The 16,758-nt window shown below is 35.6% G+C and overlaps 1 protein-coding gene and 1 long non-coding RNA gene across 2 annotated transcripts; both read left to right on the top strand.

Moving 5' to 3' along the window:
• Positions 1 to 458: 458 nt before the first annotated feature.
• Positions 459 to 7,744, top strand: LOC136042926 (uncharacterized). The gene is made up of 3 exons (XR_010621494.1): positions 459 to 566; positions 3,261 to 3,409; positions 7,492 to 7,744. It is a non-coding gene; the product is annotated as an uncharacterized LOC136042926 (long non-coding RNA).
• A 6,997-nt stretch (positions 7,745 to 14,741) lies between these two features.
• On the top strand, positions 14,742 to 15,152 carry LOC136042927 (dnaJ homolog subfamily C member 24-like). The gene has a single exon (XM_065727845.1). It carries the CDS (start codon positions 14,742 to 14,744, stop codon positions 15,150 to 15,152), a length of 411 nt encoding a protein of 136 aa, XP_065583917.1.
• Positions 15,153 to 16,758: the final 1,606 nt, after the last annotated feature.

Below are 16,758 nucleotides of genomic sequence, written 5' to 3' on the forward strand. Positions count from 1 at the left end.
ATATTTCTACTGGCTTGTAAAAATTACATCCATTATTTAAATTGAAAGCATTGTAGAAACATAAGTAACTGAGAAACTAAACATGTTTATCAAAAGTTTGCCATTAATATTTGACAAATAACATGAGGATTCTGTCTTTCCAATACAAAATTCTAGTAGGTGAGTCCCGCGGGATATTTACAAGGAAATGAGCCAAGGAGATAAGACATATTTTTCATTAGGCATAGTTAGCCTAGGCCATTAGAGTTTAGCATTTTGAATATTTTCTCGGCTTGTAGAATTCGATTTAGTCTATTCCCATACATATACTTTTTAAATATATCATAGTTTCTTTGCCCTTCAATGGCTGTAATGAACCGTTTCTATGTGAGCAATTTTGCTATTTTCCTGCATCCGCTGTCCGTGAGTCGTTTTGCGTTAAAAAAATCGCACCAGTGGGACCGAAGTTAATTAGCGTCAAGGGCTCTTGAGTGTGCTATTCAAAATTCAGAAACGTGCTTCTTCCTATGAATATTAGCACCAATTAACACCCTTAGCTTAAATTGCGCCTGCTAGTGGAGAAAGGAGTAATTTTTCTTTATCTTGGTAGAGCAAACAAAATATCATTGACGCAACTTCGCGTTTTTTGTTCCCAGAGGATTATGTTGAGCAAGGAAATAGGTTATCCTAGGCTATAATATTTTTAGCTAAGATAGTTGGTTGGATAAGGTAGTAAACCAGACCTGCAATCAAGGGGCTTTTTTCATTTTGTATCAGTTGAAAAAGGTGGATGAAACTGAGAATCCAGTAGTGATACCCTGAGAAGGTATAGTTTCAAGTAGGCTAGGCCACCTACTAGCCTATAAAACTCCGAAAACTAGGCTACTTTAAATATTCTAAAATACCTATATCATTCTTTAAAGCAAACCATTAAAATTTATCTCCCCTTCCCCAACCCTAGTGGTCAAATAGGCTATAGGCCTAGAGGCCTACCCTGAATTGTATATTGGTTAGGCTTCTGCCATAAGCATTTAAAAAATGAAATTTTAAATGCTTGTTGGTTTTTTAGGTGAAATTCTAGTTAATTGACTTCTTTCTATCTCAGAAAGGGTTTAGGTTAGGAAAATGAAACTTTAAGGGATGGGTCTACAGGCTAAAATATGTCACAGGAAGGTGTTTTAAAATACCCAACTCCACTCCTTCTCCCTCTAGAGGGCCCTGAAATTTGCCTACATGACAGGTCAATACCTATTGAAATTATGACAAAACAACATTTTACCTTGATTTTCAGTTACTAGTTGCTTTTTCTCAGCCTCTAGTTCTGAAAATACAATTCCTGTTATTTGAGCAGAGTTTTGAGCCATATCAATGTTTTTTTCCCCATAATTTAGGAAATGTATTTGCATATCTTTAAAATCTTATAAAATGGAATCAAGCAAAGTTATGAAGCTGAAAACAATTTTGTTGTACTTCAATTAAGCAAAAGATCTATTTTGCAAGGTTTCACTTTATAACACACATATTTTTAAAGGTTACCAAAGGTCAGGGTCCTCTAGAGGGAGAGGGAGTAGAGATAGTTGCTTCAAAATACCTTCCTGGGACATACTTTAGTCTGTAGATTCATCCCTGAAAGTTTCATTTTCCTAACTTAAATCTTTTCTGAGATAGCAAGAAGTCAATTAACTAGAATTTTACCATTTTTGGTGCTCAGTCAATCAGAAGAAAAGAGGAACATAGGAAAAATTTATTGCATATATAGCCTGTTATTAATAGGCTATTTGTTGAAAACCCATCTACATACAAAAGTAAAATGACAGAACTCTACAAAAAAAAAGCAGAAGAGCACTATACTTTCCAGGACAGACAACAATTTAATAAAGAAAAGAAAGCAAATACAAAAATAGAGAAGAACACAGGCACTTGTAACAAAAGTGAGGAAGAAGAGCTATGACAGGGTAGCTAGTGTACCAGGAAATTGTTTCTAAGCATGGTTGGGAATTGTTTGGTTGTGTTTTCTTTAAGTTTAGTAAAAGCTACAGTAGGATCTCCTATATGAAGACTATTGATGAGTTTTGAACTCCATGTCTAAATTGCTTGTTTCAGTATAGTTATTTTGCAAAACAGAAGAAACTAGATCAGATTTTCAATTTGTTAGCATGTATAAGAGTCTTCCAAAAGGGTGTACTTTAGAGGATATGGGGGAAAGCAACAATATTGTATAGTGTTGACTGATAACAGCAATTAAAGCAAAGCTAAGCAGAGACTATGAAAGCATATGAAGCTGATATGCAGCATTTGATTTGGTCTGATAAGAAATTACAAGTCTTAGAAATTGTATTTCTAATGAGAATGCCAGGATAAACAATTTCATCACCCAGGCAGATCTTTGAATTTTCAGGTACAATTTCATCAAAGACTACATCAGATTTTTCAGCATTAAATTTAAGACCAGATTTCAATCTTTCTGTTGTATTTTTGCAGAACTAAATTAGATATTCAGTTCAATATATAAAGAATTACTGAGATCAGAACAAATGCTAGACACCTGACACTGGCCTTGAGCTTTGAGGACATAATTATTGAAATAACAAGGTGGGGCAGTGGCACCTTTCTTAACTTATACAGTTCTATTCAATGGCCTTGCCATTTCATCATTCTTAAAAGATATTTTAAGTTTGATTTGTACACATATACCTTTGACATCAAATGATAGCTTGATTAGATACATTGCCAATACCTGCCTTTTTTATGCTCTCTCAAAGTGTTATAATAGTTTTACCTGCAAATATAGTTGATTTTGTTAACAAACCCATGTGGATACATAAATTTGAACCAAGGATATTAGCCCTTACACTGCAAGATAAATCCATTTCTCCTTATTTTTTGTGTGTTTTCATCAATTTTGTTGTACCCTAAGTATTATTTTATAGGGATAACCATAGTGTTACATCCTTTATATTTAGAATTTGAAGCCTAGTGATTATTTCTTTGAGTTCCCAAAGGAGTATTGAAATCACATCAAAAGTATTGAGATCATATCAAAGATATTGATATCGTATCAATGTATACATATTGTATTGAAAGCACTGATATCATATTGAACATATCAGGATCATATCAAAATATTGGGATCATATTGAAAATATCAAGACCATATCCAAAGTATCAAGATCATCCCAAAGCAGATGAATTGTTTTTCTTTGTTAAGTGTAACCAGTTGCCCTTTTTTTGCCAAGCCACTGATTAAGTATATCAAGCCATTTTATCTTCTATTCTTGGAGATAGCCTGTGCAGAAGAGAGCAATATCAAACAACAAGAGCTGTATTACTACCAGCTGGATATAACCCTCAAACTATGGGGACATGGGATTTGAGTATATGTACTTCCCAAAGATTCTGTCTACCATGATTTTTCTGGTACAATGTTATTGTAAGTGTCTTCTTATTAGTAATAACTAAGGTTTCTTCTAAACCAACTAGCAATAACAATTCCATAAGGCCTGAAAGATATGCAAAAGATAGTCGTTCTAAAACTGACTGATGTGTATTGTGCCTAGAGCAACTTTCTGAAAACTTTAAATTCCTTCAATGCAATACTTGCATGAAATGGACCTGAGAAAGTTGTCTTGCTTGTAGTGATGATTAGTTTAATGCTCTGAATGCTGCCACTTCAAAGTATGCTTATGCATGGAACTGCACAAAATGCTTCTTTACTCCCCATACTTTGGCACCACTGAATACAGCTGATGTTACCACTGAGGTCTCTGTGGGTACACTTCCATTCCAAAATGAAATTGCAAAATTGTTCACTGACATGATGTGTTGTGCTATGGAGTTGCTTAAAAGCTGCTTGGTGTGCACTTGGACAATGACCTTAAATGGAAATCTCACTCTTTTCATGTATTTAAAACAGGTGGTTTTCTCGTTAGATCTTTCTTCCTTCTCAAACAGTTCTCCATATCAATCCAGAACCTTAAAATAATTTATTGTTCTTATATAAGACCTTGTCTTGAATATGCTTTCCCTGTCTGGCACCTTGGGTTGACCAAATACCAATGTTCTAAAATTGAAAGCATTCAAAAAAGAGCAAAATTATACTGGGGATGTCCTATATTACTTATGATGAACGTTTGGCTAGACTTGAACTCATTACATTGGAATCATGATGTCACTTCCTTACCATGAACTTTGGGTACAAGTGCCTTAGTTCTGACTATCATTGATGTCTTCTTCCCCCTTCAAAGAAAACCCCCCAATCCTTCCTAATACAAGACTTAATTCTTGTAGAGCTCCAAATACCCAAGTTGAATTGTGTCCCCAAATGTTGACCATGAGGTACACTCTTTTGTTCCCTGTTTTGTTTTGCATTTTAATAATTGATTTAACTTTGTAACTATGTTCATCCCTCAACATTTATTTTATCATTGTAATTGTTCTGACGTGCTTATGCTAGCTTGTGTGCTATTCTAGCTAATAAATTCTATTCTAAAACTGAAATTCCTGCACAATAGTGCAAAATTAGTTCAAATAAATTCATATGAACAATTGTAGTGTTCTCTCTCCAGTGAAATTTGAAATCAGTTCAAATAATTTTATATTCACAATTATATAGTTCTCTTTCTGGTGGAATTAAATTTCATCAGAGCTATAAACTCAAAACCTATTCTAACAAAGAAGAGTGACATCATCACAAGATTCCAATAACAAAGAAACATATTTTTGTGGCAGGTTATATCAGGACCACAGTAGAGTTATTTAGACAGTACAGTCATCCTAAAAAAATATCCATCACCTAGAGTGTTGGTGCATTTAAAGCTCATCCCATTTTCTTTGCTTAAGCAATCCATTGCATATTTCTCAGTTCAACAACTTTGAAAAATGGTTAAAACCTGTATCATTTATGGCTGTGGAAGTAGAAAGAAAGGGTGTTTGGGAATCAGGAAATCTGGCCAGCAAGGTGGTTTGCTGCTACTGTCCCATCTCAAATATATGACTTATGAATTGACTGAGTGGCAGATCCAGGATTTCTAAAATGGTAGTTTGAATTAAATTTTAGCAAATTTGGAACTTTCCAGTGCTAACTTTTGGATCAATACTGGAACAGGGAAAGAGCTTGGATTTTGTTAAGAGTTTGAGAGCAATCCACAAAGTGGCAGGATCTTTTGAAATCTGCCACAAAATATTTTACCACAAAGGGCAACCTAATAGTTTTAGCACAGATGTGTGGAATACTGTTTTTTTAGTAGAAAGTAAGGAGCAACATTAAAACTGAGAACGAATAGAAATTATTCTGTAGATGAAGGGTTGCCTTCTCCTCAATACCTTGCTCTTTACACTAAAGTTTGACTGCCATTCCCAATTTTTCTTAGAATGACTAATTAACCATAGCCGCCATTTAATTAGAATAGGAATCTTTTATAAAAGTGTTAACAGCTCTAGCCTAAACAGCAAGGTATTGAGGAGGGGTTGACCCTTCATATATGGAATAATTTTTATTTGTTTTGAGTTTTAATATGCTCCTGACTTTCAGTTTAATAAACCTGTTTTTTTGTTTAATTCCTGCTTGTGTTTCAAATAATGCTGGTAAATCTGGCTCACCCTCCATGAAATACACCTTCCCCCCTCTCAGGAAACTCCTTCATGGATATTTCATCCACCATAAAGTACCCCCCCCCCTGTCAATTTCTCTCCAGAAAGTTCCCATTCTTGCTGAAAATGCCCCCCCCCCCACATGTAAAATCTATTGCTGACAGTTCAGCCTGAACAAATTTTCTTTAGCATACTTTCATTTCAAAAATACTTTAATTTCTAATTGGTTTCTCAATCACTCTGGAAGTGATTGAATTTTGTCTGGAAGTATGTGGAATTTTTTCCTGGAAATCAAAACACATGGAAAACAGTCCCCCAGATAACTGCCCTGGAACATCTCTACATGGAATATTAGTTGGAAAAGAGAATGTAAAACAATGAAAAAGAATTTCGCATAGGAATTCTGTCAAATACCCCAGTATAAAATCTCCTCTAGAAAATTCGCCTCCTGGATATTTCCCTCCCCGAAGAAGATTCTCCCTATGGAAATCCACCCCAAGCACAAAATACCTCCCTGAACAATGTCTATGTACTTCCCAATAACAAATACTGTACACAAATAGTGGGCAAATTTCTTACTGGACTGTGGGGGTCATTTTACCCCCCAAGATATAATTATTTGATATTTCAACTATACTGAACAACATGGTTATCTTAAAATTTTGATCAAATAACTTTGGGAAAAAAGGGGCATGGGAAGGGGACCAGTTGCCCTTCAATCTTTTGGGCCACTTAAAAGGGGTGCTAGACCTTTTAATTTCCATTCAAATGCACCTTCTTCTGATCTTCTAGGACCATTATTTTGGTGATTTCACCCCCCAAGAAAAAAAAACAAGCATTTGTTATGTTTCTTCTTATAAAAATAGTGAAATTCCTCGTTTTTGTGTGTAGGAGCTGGAAACTTCTACAGCCGGGTTCTCTGGTATGCTGAATATGATGCTGAGATTTTCATTAAGATTCTAGAATTTTAGGGTGTATTTTCCCCTAGTTAAAAATCAAGCAATTTTTTTCTGGCTTGTAACTTTTGTTTGTCAACACTAAACTTGATCAATGTTTTATATTTAGAATTAGCATAATAAGCTGATTCTTTGATATCAAAATATCGAAATTCCATTTTTTAGAGTTTTGGTTACTATTGAGCTGAGTCACTCCGTAATTACAATTTGTTACATCAAGCTGTTAGTTTTTTTGCCATGGAGTGTCAAAACTATTTTCTTCTTAGTAAGGAAAAATATTCCCTTGAATTTTTCTCCTTTATATTAATTTTTTTTGGGTCATAAAAATGTCCCTCAAAATTTGATGTTGGACCTTTGTCTTTCTTTTAATAACTGGTGGAACAGTCTTATCAGAGAAAATATCAAATGTCTGTTAAGAACTTTTTGTTGTGAAATTCTTAGTAAGTTTTTAGAAAATTGACAGACATAAAAAAATGTATTTCTATTATAAGAAGAATATAAAGTAATGCTTGTTGTTATTATTGTTGATCATCAGGAAGCATTTTTTTTTAACTCATTAAGTTAACTATCACAATTTTTTTCATAGGGTTTCCAGTTTTAGGTTATATACAAGTTTGGTATAAAACTTGAAATGTTTCAGAATTGTGTTAACATTAATTAAAATTATTTAATCACTCTAGTTACCAAGTTTATTTTCAGTTGCTAATCAAACTTTGTTTTGTCCAGGACATATTTGGAGTGATAGGGAGGGGGCGTGTATCCCCTCACTAGATTCACCAATGCCCTTAATTTGCATAATTTGCTGCAGCCTAATTATTAAGCTTTAATATGATATAGCAAAAGGCTTTTGCAGATGCCAGATGTCATGCAAATGAATTTAGTCATGCACATTTTTAGGATTTTCTTTTTTGGAGAAGGGGGGGGGGCTTGAGTTTTTTTTATTCTTTACATTCAGTTTTCGTTTTAGCTGTCTTTGCATGATTAGCTTCGCTTTCTAAGAAAACTGTGCTTCATATTCCTGAAACGTTACAGAAATTCTTGTTGGGAACTGTGAGTAATCGGTCGAATTTGGCTTGATGCACAGACCCGAACTGGGAAGTTGGCTACAAGGACTTCCCTCTTGAACAGTTTATTTGATATTTTTTGCACACACATGCATATTACAAAGTGAAATGTAAAGACCGTGAAATCAACAGAAATCTCAACCAAGGAAAATAAACTAGCAAGTAACTATTTTAATTTTAGTAGAATTAAATATTTGATCTTTTTCAGCAAATAGGCAATTTTTATATTAGTATTTGATTACCTCCTTAATGAGCTTTTTCGATTGGACGGATTTTCCACAGGAGAAATTTTCTACGGGGCTGGAAGTTTCCAGTAGGTGAATTTTTCAGGGGAAATTTATGCTGGTGGAATTTGCCAGAATTCCTGTACAAAATTCTTCTTATGTCTTTCTCTTTGCTGACTCAATTTTACACGTGGAGATGTTAAGGGTAATTGCCAGGGGTAAATTTTCAACAGGATTGAATTGTCTAGAGAATATATCTGTGGGAAGGAGGGATTTTTCCATGGAGGTGGGTTCAAATTTCCTGGCATTATTTAAAAAACGACCAGAAATTAAATGTTAAAACAAGTTTTTTTTCAACTGAAAGTAAGGAGCAACATCAAAGCTTAAAACGAACAGAAATTATTACGTATATGAGAGGAGTTTCCCCCTCCTCAACGCATTGCTCTTTACGTTAAAGCTCGAATTTTTGTTCCATTTTTTAAGAACAACTCCTGAAACACCAGGTTTGTTTAGTTAGAACAATATGAAACTCTTTTTTAAATTACTAAAAAACTCTAGCATGAAGAATAAGGTGTTGAGAAAGGGGAACCCTCCTCATATACATAATAATTTCTCTTTGTTTTAAGTTTTAATGTTGCTCCTTACTTCCAGTTGAAAAAACTTGTTTTTTCCTATTTAATCAATATGGAGGGCCAAACTTCCTAATCAAATGTCATTATGTCATGGCATCGTTCAAATGAAACTTATTTTTGCTTTGATTATTCTTATAAGTTCGTTCTTTGTTTTTCTTACCATTCTCAAACCAATGTTATTTTTACCTTTTGCATTGTTACAACCAGACCAATAATTTTCCCGTTTCTTTTCTATCTCTTTAATGTATTGCATTTTTCCTTATCTCCTAGACGCTCGATTCATCTTATTTCTTTTATTGTTCTCCAGGCTGTGAATACTGATACTATGCATGTGCCTACCCATGAAAAATATCTAATGCTGCTTATGTTCCTCTTAGTTTATATGTTCTGCTGACGAGCTGCATCCTGATCTGGGTTTGTCTAATGGTTGAGGTAAGGGATGATGGCACTGTCTATATTGAATTGAATTGAATTTTTTATAACCCATTATAATACACATGAAAAACAGAGTACAATGTGTATAAAGGAAAAGAGGAAAAAGAAAATGACCTAAAAGACTAAATGACACTTCATCTTACTTAAAAACAATTAAAACATACAAAAGCAACAGCAAAACATTCATTATATCAAAATAGCGCTCCATGGGTGCCAACCAATTCTTCTATTATAAGCTTCTATGCTTTTTCTGATAGAAGCATTTGGGCCTATGATGCCGTATCTTTTAATGACCCAGGAGTTGCTTGACCATGGCGGAAGGGCAAGCAGGTATTTGGCATACCGGAAATAGATTCGCCAAAGCTCCTTCATCTCAGTTATCATAAACGTACGCGAAAAAGGTGCAAGGTATAGGAAATTCGGGAGTGCAGAAGCATTGTAAAGTTTAGCTAGCAGTTCGCGGTTCAGTCGACGTTTGTTTGCTACCAAGCTTCTGTATGCAGTTGCTGTTCGACGCTGGAAATGAAGGCCCAAGAGGCTTCTAGTTGCTTTAAGAGTGTCACCGATAGGAATCCCTAAATGTTTCATTTGTGATTTTCGGTAAACTGCCGCACCGACGAGATTAACAGTAAATACTGCTCGAGTTTCACCCCAGTTGAACAGAACCACGTCCGATTTATGTCTATTTAATGTAAGGTTAATCTTAGCATATTCTTTACTTAAAATAGCAAAGATTCTTTCGAACGACTGTACTGTTCGACTGGGGTTAAAAATATCCTCTGCAGAAGCAATAAGCAACACATCGATCCCTTTTAAAATACACAAAGGAACGGTACTGGATTGGGCGTTCAGGATACAGTTTTTGAAGGCAACTGGAGGAGTAAGTTCAATACTTACTCGCCTCAATGGACTGGAATAACGAAACGTGTTATGGTCCCATCAGGTAGCCTGATTACAACAGCAAGATGGTTATACATATCATACAAAGCACAAATAGCAGACATGTCAACTCCATGTTTATATAGTTCAAGGAGAATTTTCGCGTGAATTAGAGAGTCAAAAGCACGACTACATCATGACTCCCTAGGACGAGCGAATCACCAAACTTATCAACATCTATAAGTATTGACGATAGTGCAGTGGCGCGGTGGCACACCCTAGGCCCCTCTGGAAGCCAAACTGATATGGTGCCATGTAGCATTTATCTGTAAGTTCTGGCATTACAATTGTTTCAAAAATCTTGCAGAAAGTAGTAGCAACTGTAATAGGGCGATATGAAGAACACTCATTCAGCAATTTATTCTTTTTTAGAACAGGAGTAAGATGACCAGAAGAGAACGAAGTTGGAACTATTCCAGTTGTGAACACCATTTGGAACATGAGTTCAAGGTGGCAAAATAGTAGGGGACTTCCAAGAAGAATGTGTTTAGCACAAATATTATCTGTACCTCTCGAAAAAGGTTTCTTAATTTCTTCTGCGGATTTCCTAATATCAGACAATGAAACAATAAACGTGGGTGCAACCTTTCTTGACAGTATCCAGTTAAGATCACATTTAAGAGGATATTCTACTTTAGAATCAGGTTCTGAAAATTCTTTCAAAATATGCTGTTGCCAAGCCTCAGCAGAGATAAGAGCTGAAGGAGCGTTCCTTTCACTCTGGTTGCAGGTCAAACTTTTCCACAGAAGCGTCGGATTGCTCATGATCTTTTCTGAAGAATCACAACGAATAGCGGCTCTATGTTTTTGCAGTTCTTTGGTTAAATGGTGCTTTGTGGAAATCCGTATTTGGTTTACTATGCTGTTCTTGGGTCTCCTTCATTCTATCCATATGCTTAGCCAAAATTTGGCCTTCTGGCAGGCTTCAACAAGGGATGGGTTCCCAGACCAGCTCTTAACTTGTGACCCAACACGGACTCTGGATTGAGGGACAGATTGTGATTGTGCTTGTAGTAGCGCATGTGGAATAAGTGACGAATACATATTTAGTTTTAGACGAACTTCAGACGTGGGAATAGGTACTGATGTTTGGAGCAAGTCAAAATGTATTTTTATCTTCGAAAGTAGATTATCAAGACAATACCGATACTGAGCCAAATCGGCTTTACTCCATTCAATGATGGTTCTCCATTTCGGAGGTCGATTTGCGCGCATTCGATAAAATGAGGCACTGATTCGGAACGATAGAGGTAAAAGTTCAGAAACAGAAAATTCACGGAGCACATCTACTGTTAATGAGCTACTAAGAAAACTACTAGATACAAGGACATGATCAAGGTTAGAAACTGATCCGATAGGGTGAATGTACATGAAGTCATCTGATTTTGGTGCAAAAGCACTTTCATTTGGAATCAGACTAAGCAGAAGAGCTGAACGCGAGCTATCACTTTTATATATATCACAATTAAAGTCCCCCAATAAAATCCAATAGAGATCAGAAGCACTAATTTTATACATACATTTTCCCAGCTCTTTGCAGGGTAGAGCAAACTTCATTTCGGAGTAATCGTCTCTGTAGTCGGTGGGCGGGTACACATTTATTACAACAGTCTTACCAACTCTAATTGCTAAGAAATGGTCGGAACTAGCGAACAATTCGGAGTTGATATACCCACTTATTAGCGTATTAAGTCCACCTGAGGGGCGCCCTCGTTACTTAGGTTTTTTCGCTGGTACAAAATGGACCATGTGTGAGGGAAGACATCGAATATATTTCTACTGTCATTAGACAGAAAGTGTTCTTGGAGACAAATAGTTTCTTCAGTGAGGCAGAGCTGTTCAGGCACGGTAATTTTGGTACTAAGACTACCATTCATATTCCAGGAGACGAAACGTTTGTCAATATAAAATTCATTCATTTTGGGCGTTTGAGGTCATTAACTTCGCTAACTTGTTAGATGGGCAGCTAGCGTGGCAGCATGTGTGTCAGGTGCTTGTACAGCTTAGGCACCGCATCGCATTCTAGCAGGGATTTTCTTTCGTTGTACAATGGTTATTTCGAGCAGAATGGGCATACTTTGATACATTTTTACACTGGGTCGCTATGTGGCCAGATTCATGGCAATTGTAGCAACGTTTCATAAGAAAGACGAATTCTTGAATCCTGAAACTTTCAAACCCCACTTTCATTGATAGTTTTGTGGCAGTATCGAGGGATTCATGACTTGGAAAATACAGCTTGAATGCGCGTGGTTTTCCACATTGTTCGGCTTTCTCACATCCAGAAACTAGGCTTTTAATGACCTGTGCGTCAAGGGGCTCAGGAATCCCTTTAATCAGTCCTATGTACAAAGGGGTTTTTACTTTGGCATCGGACTCTGAATTTTTATTATTGACCGCTAGTGCTATTTTTTCCGCCATAGCCTTGTGAGCTACAGCCATGCACCAACCGTTTTTCCAGGCCTTAGTTCAACTTTGGCGGTGTCTAGAGCTTCGCCACATGCAGATTTGGTAAAGTTCTTTCGTTCCAGTGGTGTTTTCAAGGGTGGAGGGTTTTTTACAACGACGGAGTATGACAACTTTTGCGGAGCGTAAGGTTCACCAGAGGGGCTGGCATGGGTAGAAACGTGGAACTCCCCTTTGTTAACACGTTACATAAAGCCGTCAAAACACGACACATGTCATTTACTCTAGTAGTTATTCAAGCATTTATCTCCTCCATACAAGCCCCGACTTCTGTTGGTTCAAATATAACGAAGGTAGGCAAGGCACGATTTCCCTTTGCTGACTTGACAAAGATTTTGGCTATATCCAAAACATTTTCATCATAGTTCAGAGATTTGCAAAAGGGGTCGGTAAACCAGATTTTAACAGCAACAGTTCTTTTGCACTTAGAATATCATCTCTACTGAAGAATTCCACAGCACGGCTTACAATCAGCTGGTGTTTTATGCCAGTGAGCATTGACCTCGACACAAAGTTCAATACCGCATTCCAAACGATATTATTTTTATCCATTTTCACTGCTAATCAAGCCGCAGTAACCAGTCCGAAAATCAGTGCAGGGATTAGCTAAGCTCTTAATCAAACGTCAGTCATATATCTCTGCTGTGATCAGGACTATCAGGGGGGGGGGGTGAGGTTCATTGTCAGAGAAGCAACCATGATCTTCAGAAATAGCATAAAATAAAGACTCTAAGGGTGCAACTTCTATTTGTTTAGCATGTTTCCTTCAGAAAAGGCCAACCTCTAAATATTTCTCCTGTTCCATAATACTTAGTAATAAAGTATAAGAACAGTAAAAGTTAGGTAATGTAATTAGGAAGTCACTATAATTAAAGTGGGATGAACAGAAGTTAACTTTATTAGTAACAGTATACATACTAGTTACATTTGATTTTAGTGAGCATTAGAGTAATGTAGGTCTAACGTTGTTTCAGTTAGGAGGACTAACACCATTTCTATATGTCTCACAACAAAAAGTCCTGTTCTAATGTAAAAAAATCTTTTACATCTTATTGGAAAAATGTATATTTTTTATACTTTTTAGTGTTTTGTTGAAGAATCATGGCTGTGCAAGATTTTTGTATTAGTTAAACACAAAAACCAGGACAAATGTAAATTTTTATAAAATAGGGAGGACATGTTTTCCAAAAGCAGGGCGTCTGGTAACTATCCCAAGGGCACTGACCTTTGATTAGCGTTTACAATGTTAATGTTGTAAAAGTGAAACATTCAGTAGTAGATGTTTAAATAACAATAGAGATTAAAGGAGATGTAAGGAAAGTATTTTGAGTCTCATAATTTTGCTTAATACTGATCTATAAGGATTTAAAGATTTTAAAATCTATTTGTTAAATTTGGATATTAAAAGCTTTGGTATGGCTAAAAATCCTGCTGAAATAATAGAACTTCTAAGACCTAAAGATAAGGGAATGGTAGAGATAGTAGCTTCACAACAACTTTCCAGGGGAATTTTGGCCCTGGATCCATTCCTGAAAAGTTTGGTTTACCAAACTAAGCCACTTTTCAAGATAGGAAGAAGCACCTCAACTGGGGGTCTACTAATGACTGAATTAGCTAAGACAATCTACATATACGTTGCTAATACAGTCTACTGTTGATTGAAGATATTATTCAAATTGTTAGTTTTTAAAGAAAGAACTAAATGAAGTATTATCAGACAGTAGCTCCCCTAAATCGAAGAGATGATTAGAGTTAGTCTTGTTGGAAGACATAAAAACGATACGTTCACTCTTGGGGGGGGGGATTGTATAATTTACTCTCTTGAAATGTAATCGTAAATATGACGTTGATCCTATGATTTTTCTTGTCAATCATTTTTTTCTTGTGTAATTTTGCCTGCATAATAGACACTGAAAATGATACAACCACTACTGAGGCAAATATGACATATGTATGCTTTTTGAATGTATTAATAAATATGACATCACGTACGTTAACTTTTGCTTTGTTTTTCTGAACAAGGCCCTTTATATTTAAATAGTTAACTCAGAAAAGTAAATAAACAAATAAGATTACTGAAATTTTGTCTTGTAGCCCTATTTTCTGTATTTGTATAAAAGAGGTAAAGAAGTAATTACCTTTTTTTTTAAAAAGAACCAAATCTTTTTTTTTATAAAACCAAAAAAATTTGTGTTTATTTTGGCTTTTTAACGTAGAATGCTTGTAAGGTGTATTGTTTTTAAGTCTATATCTTAAGACAGTAAGAAGTATTATGTAGAATCAGTATATATTACTTTCAATTTCCAAGGAATATGCTCTCCTTAAATGGTTGACTGAAAACCTAGAATCTCTTTTAAGTCTAACTTTTTTAAGTCTATGAATGAATTTAAATCTCGAAATGTGTGGAATTTAGGTTTGAATGCAACTTCAATTGTAACTTCTTTTGTAGTTTGATCAATGCTGAATGAGGAGGAGCCTGACTACTATGAAGTATTGGGTGTTGAACCTAAAGCTGATGTGAAATTGATTAGAGCCGCCTATTACCGCCTTGCCCAAACTTTTCATCCTGACAAAAACTCATCCATCAATTCTGACCAGTTCCAACGCATCTCCAAAGCCTACACTGCTTTATCAGATCCTAGTTTACGTGCGGCTTATGACTCTAGACGATTTCTGAGAATCACTGCAGACTCTTTTTTGGACAAAATTTCACTTTCAGAATTTGAGGAAAGAGAATTAAAGCTGTTTTACTATAGTTGTCGCTGTGGGGGTCTTTTTCAGTTGGGTCCAATTGACGATTCAGACTTACAGTCTTCTGTTGTTGTTAACTGTGATTCTTGCTCCATTCAGATATTGGTGGAACCGTGATGGAGAAGAAAGATAACAGCTGGTCCTCTGCAAAAAAGGACAAGCAGTTAATGTTTCAACCATTGAAGGTTTGTAACATTGTCTAATTATATATTTTACTTTTTGAATTTCTTGTAAGGTAAATATTTCCCCAAATTTCTGAGCAGTTCTTATTCAATTATTAAGCTAAATTTGCCCCCCCCCCCCCCGAAAGAAAACACCTGCATATGTTCCTGCCTTGATTTTTTTCCTTTCGTTTGTTTTTAATCGTCGTTTGTTTCGTCGTCGTCAAAGATACCTCTTGATTTGGTTATCAAATGACTTTCATTAATTGGATCTTCATTCAGTTTTTCTTGAGAAAGGGTGTAATCCTTAAATAGAGTGTTTCATGCCTAAAAAGAAAACCAAAAAAATTGGGTTCTCCAGGCATAACTTTAATGTAACATGCCTTGGTCTCCTTATGCGTATAGATGTTTATGTGGCTGCGATAGAATTTTATGATTTGGGTAATATACTTATTGTAAACTTTCCTTTGTTTAACTTAAATATTATTCAAACTAAAATCGAGCCGTGGAATAACGGTTAAAGGGCAATATAACTTTTATTTCCAATCAAATGAGCCCTCTCCCGACCTTCTAAAATAAATGGTTTGATACGATCACCCCAAGGAAAAAACAATCTTGTTTGTGGCGAAAAATGCAAAATTCCACGTTTTTGTATGTAGGAACTTGAAACCTCTAAAGTAAGGTTCTCTGACATGTTGAATCTGATGGCAGGATTTTCATTAAGATCACTTGATGTTTTGAGGGTGTTTCTCTCCTTTTTAAAAAATTGGGGAAATATTCTGACGCTCGTAGCCTAAGTTTTTGTAGGTAACATTAATCTCGATGACTTTGATATATTCTGAATAAGCATCAAATTTCGATTCTTTTAATGTATCCATTGTTACCAAGACTCTGTTTCTTGCAGTTTCGGTTACTATTGAGCCACATCACTCCTTACTTACAGTTAGTTCCCACGAATTGTTTGAAATGCAGTCTATTCAAAAAAACGATTGTGATCGGCCGTCTATGCAGTGATTAATTAAAAATACAATTTCCTAAAAGTCTTGGCTAAGGTAATTCTTGCCTCGAATCAGGATGAGTATTATCTAATCGCAACTAAAAATTATTTATATACCAAATCAGAAATTAGCCCATTTTTGTACCGCATCACCAGAATTACTCGGGTTGGACTATGGTTGCTTTTTCTCCAAGTCAGTACCTAAGTCTGTTTGTATATCGAATTAGTATGCAGCTTGGATTTAATTTTTTTTCTTTTCTGAAATTGAAATTCCTTGCATGATTCGATGCAATATACAAGATGCAACAAACATGCATTTCTGCTAAAGAGCTGAAGGTTGGAGGACAGGGATTTTGAGTGGCCTTGTGTCCAATTTGTGACACAAAACATACAGATGGAAGTTTTTTGAAACAGTAGTTTTTAAAACAAAGGAATAAATCTAGAGAAAACCAACGGGTCTATGGCCAGTATGAGAAAAAAGAACTGAAATAACCAACACGAATATTTTGCCTGCATAAAAAAGGAGGCTTCAGCGTTAAAAGAAAAAATGAAAAAAACATTCTAA

The sequence above is a fragment of the Artemia franciscana genome, unplaced genomic scaffold (assembly GCF_032884065.1).
Source record: "Artemia franciscana unplaced genomic scaffold, ASM3288406v1 Scaffold_2510, whole genome shotgun sequence".
Taxonomy (NCBI): domain Eukaryota; kingdom Metazoa; phylum Arthropoda; class Branchiopoda; order Anostraca; family Artemiidae; genus Artemia; species Artemia franciscana.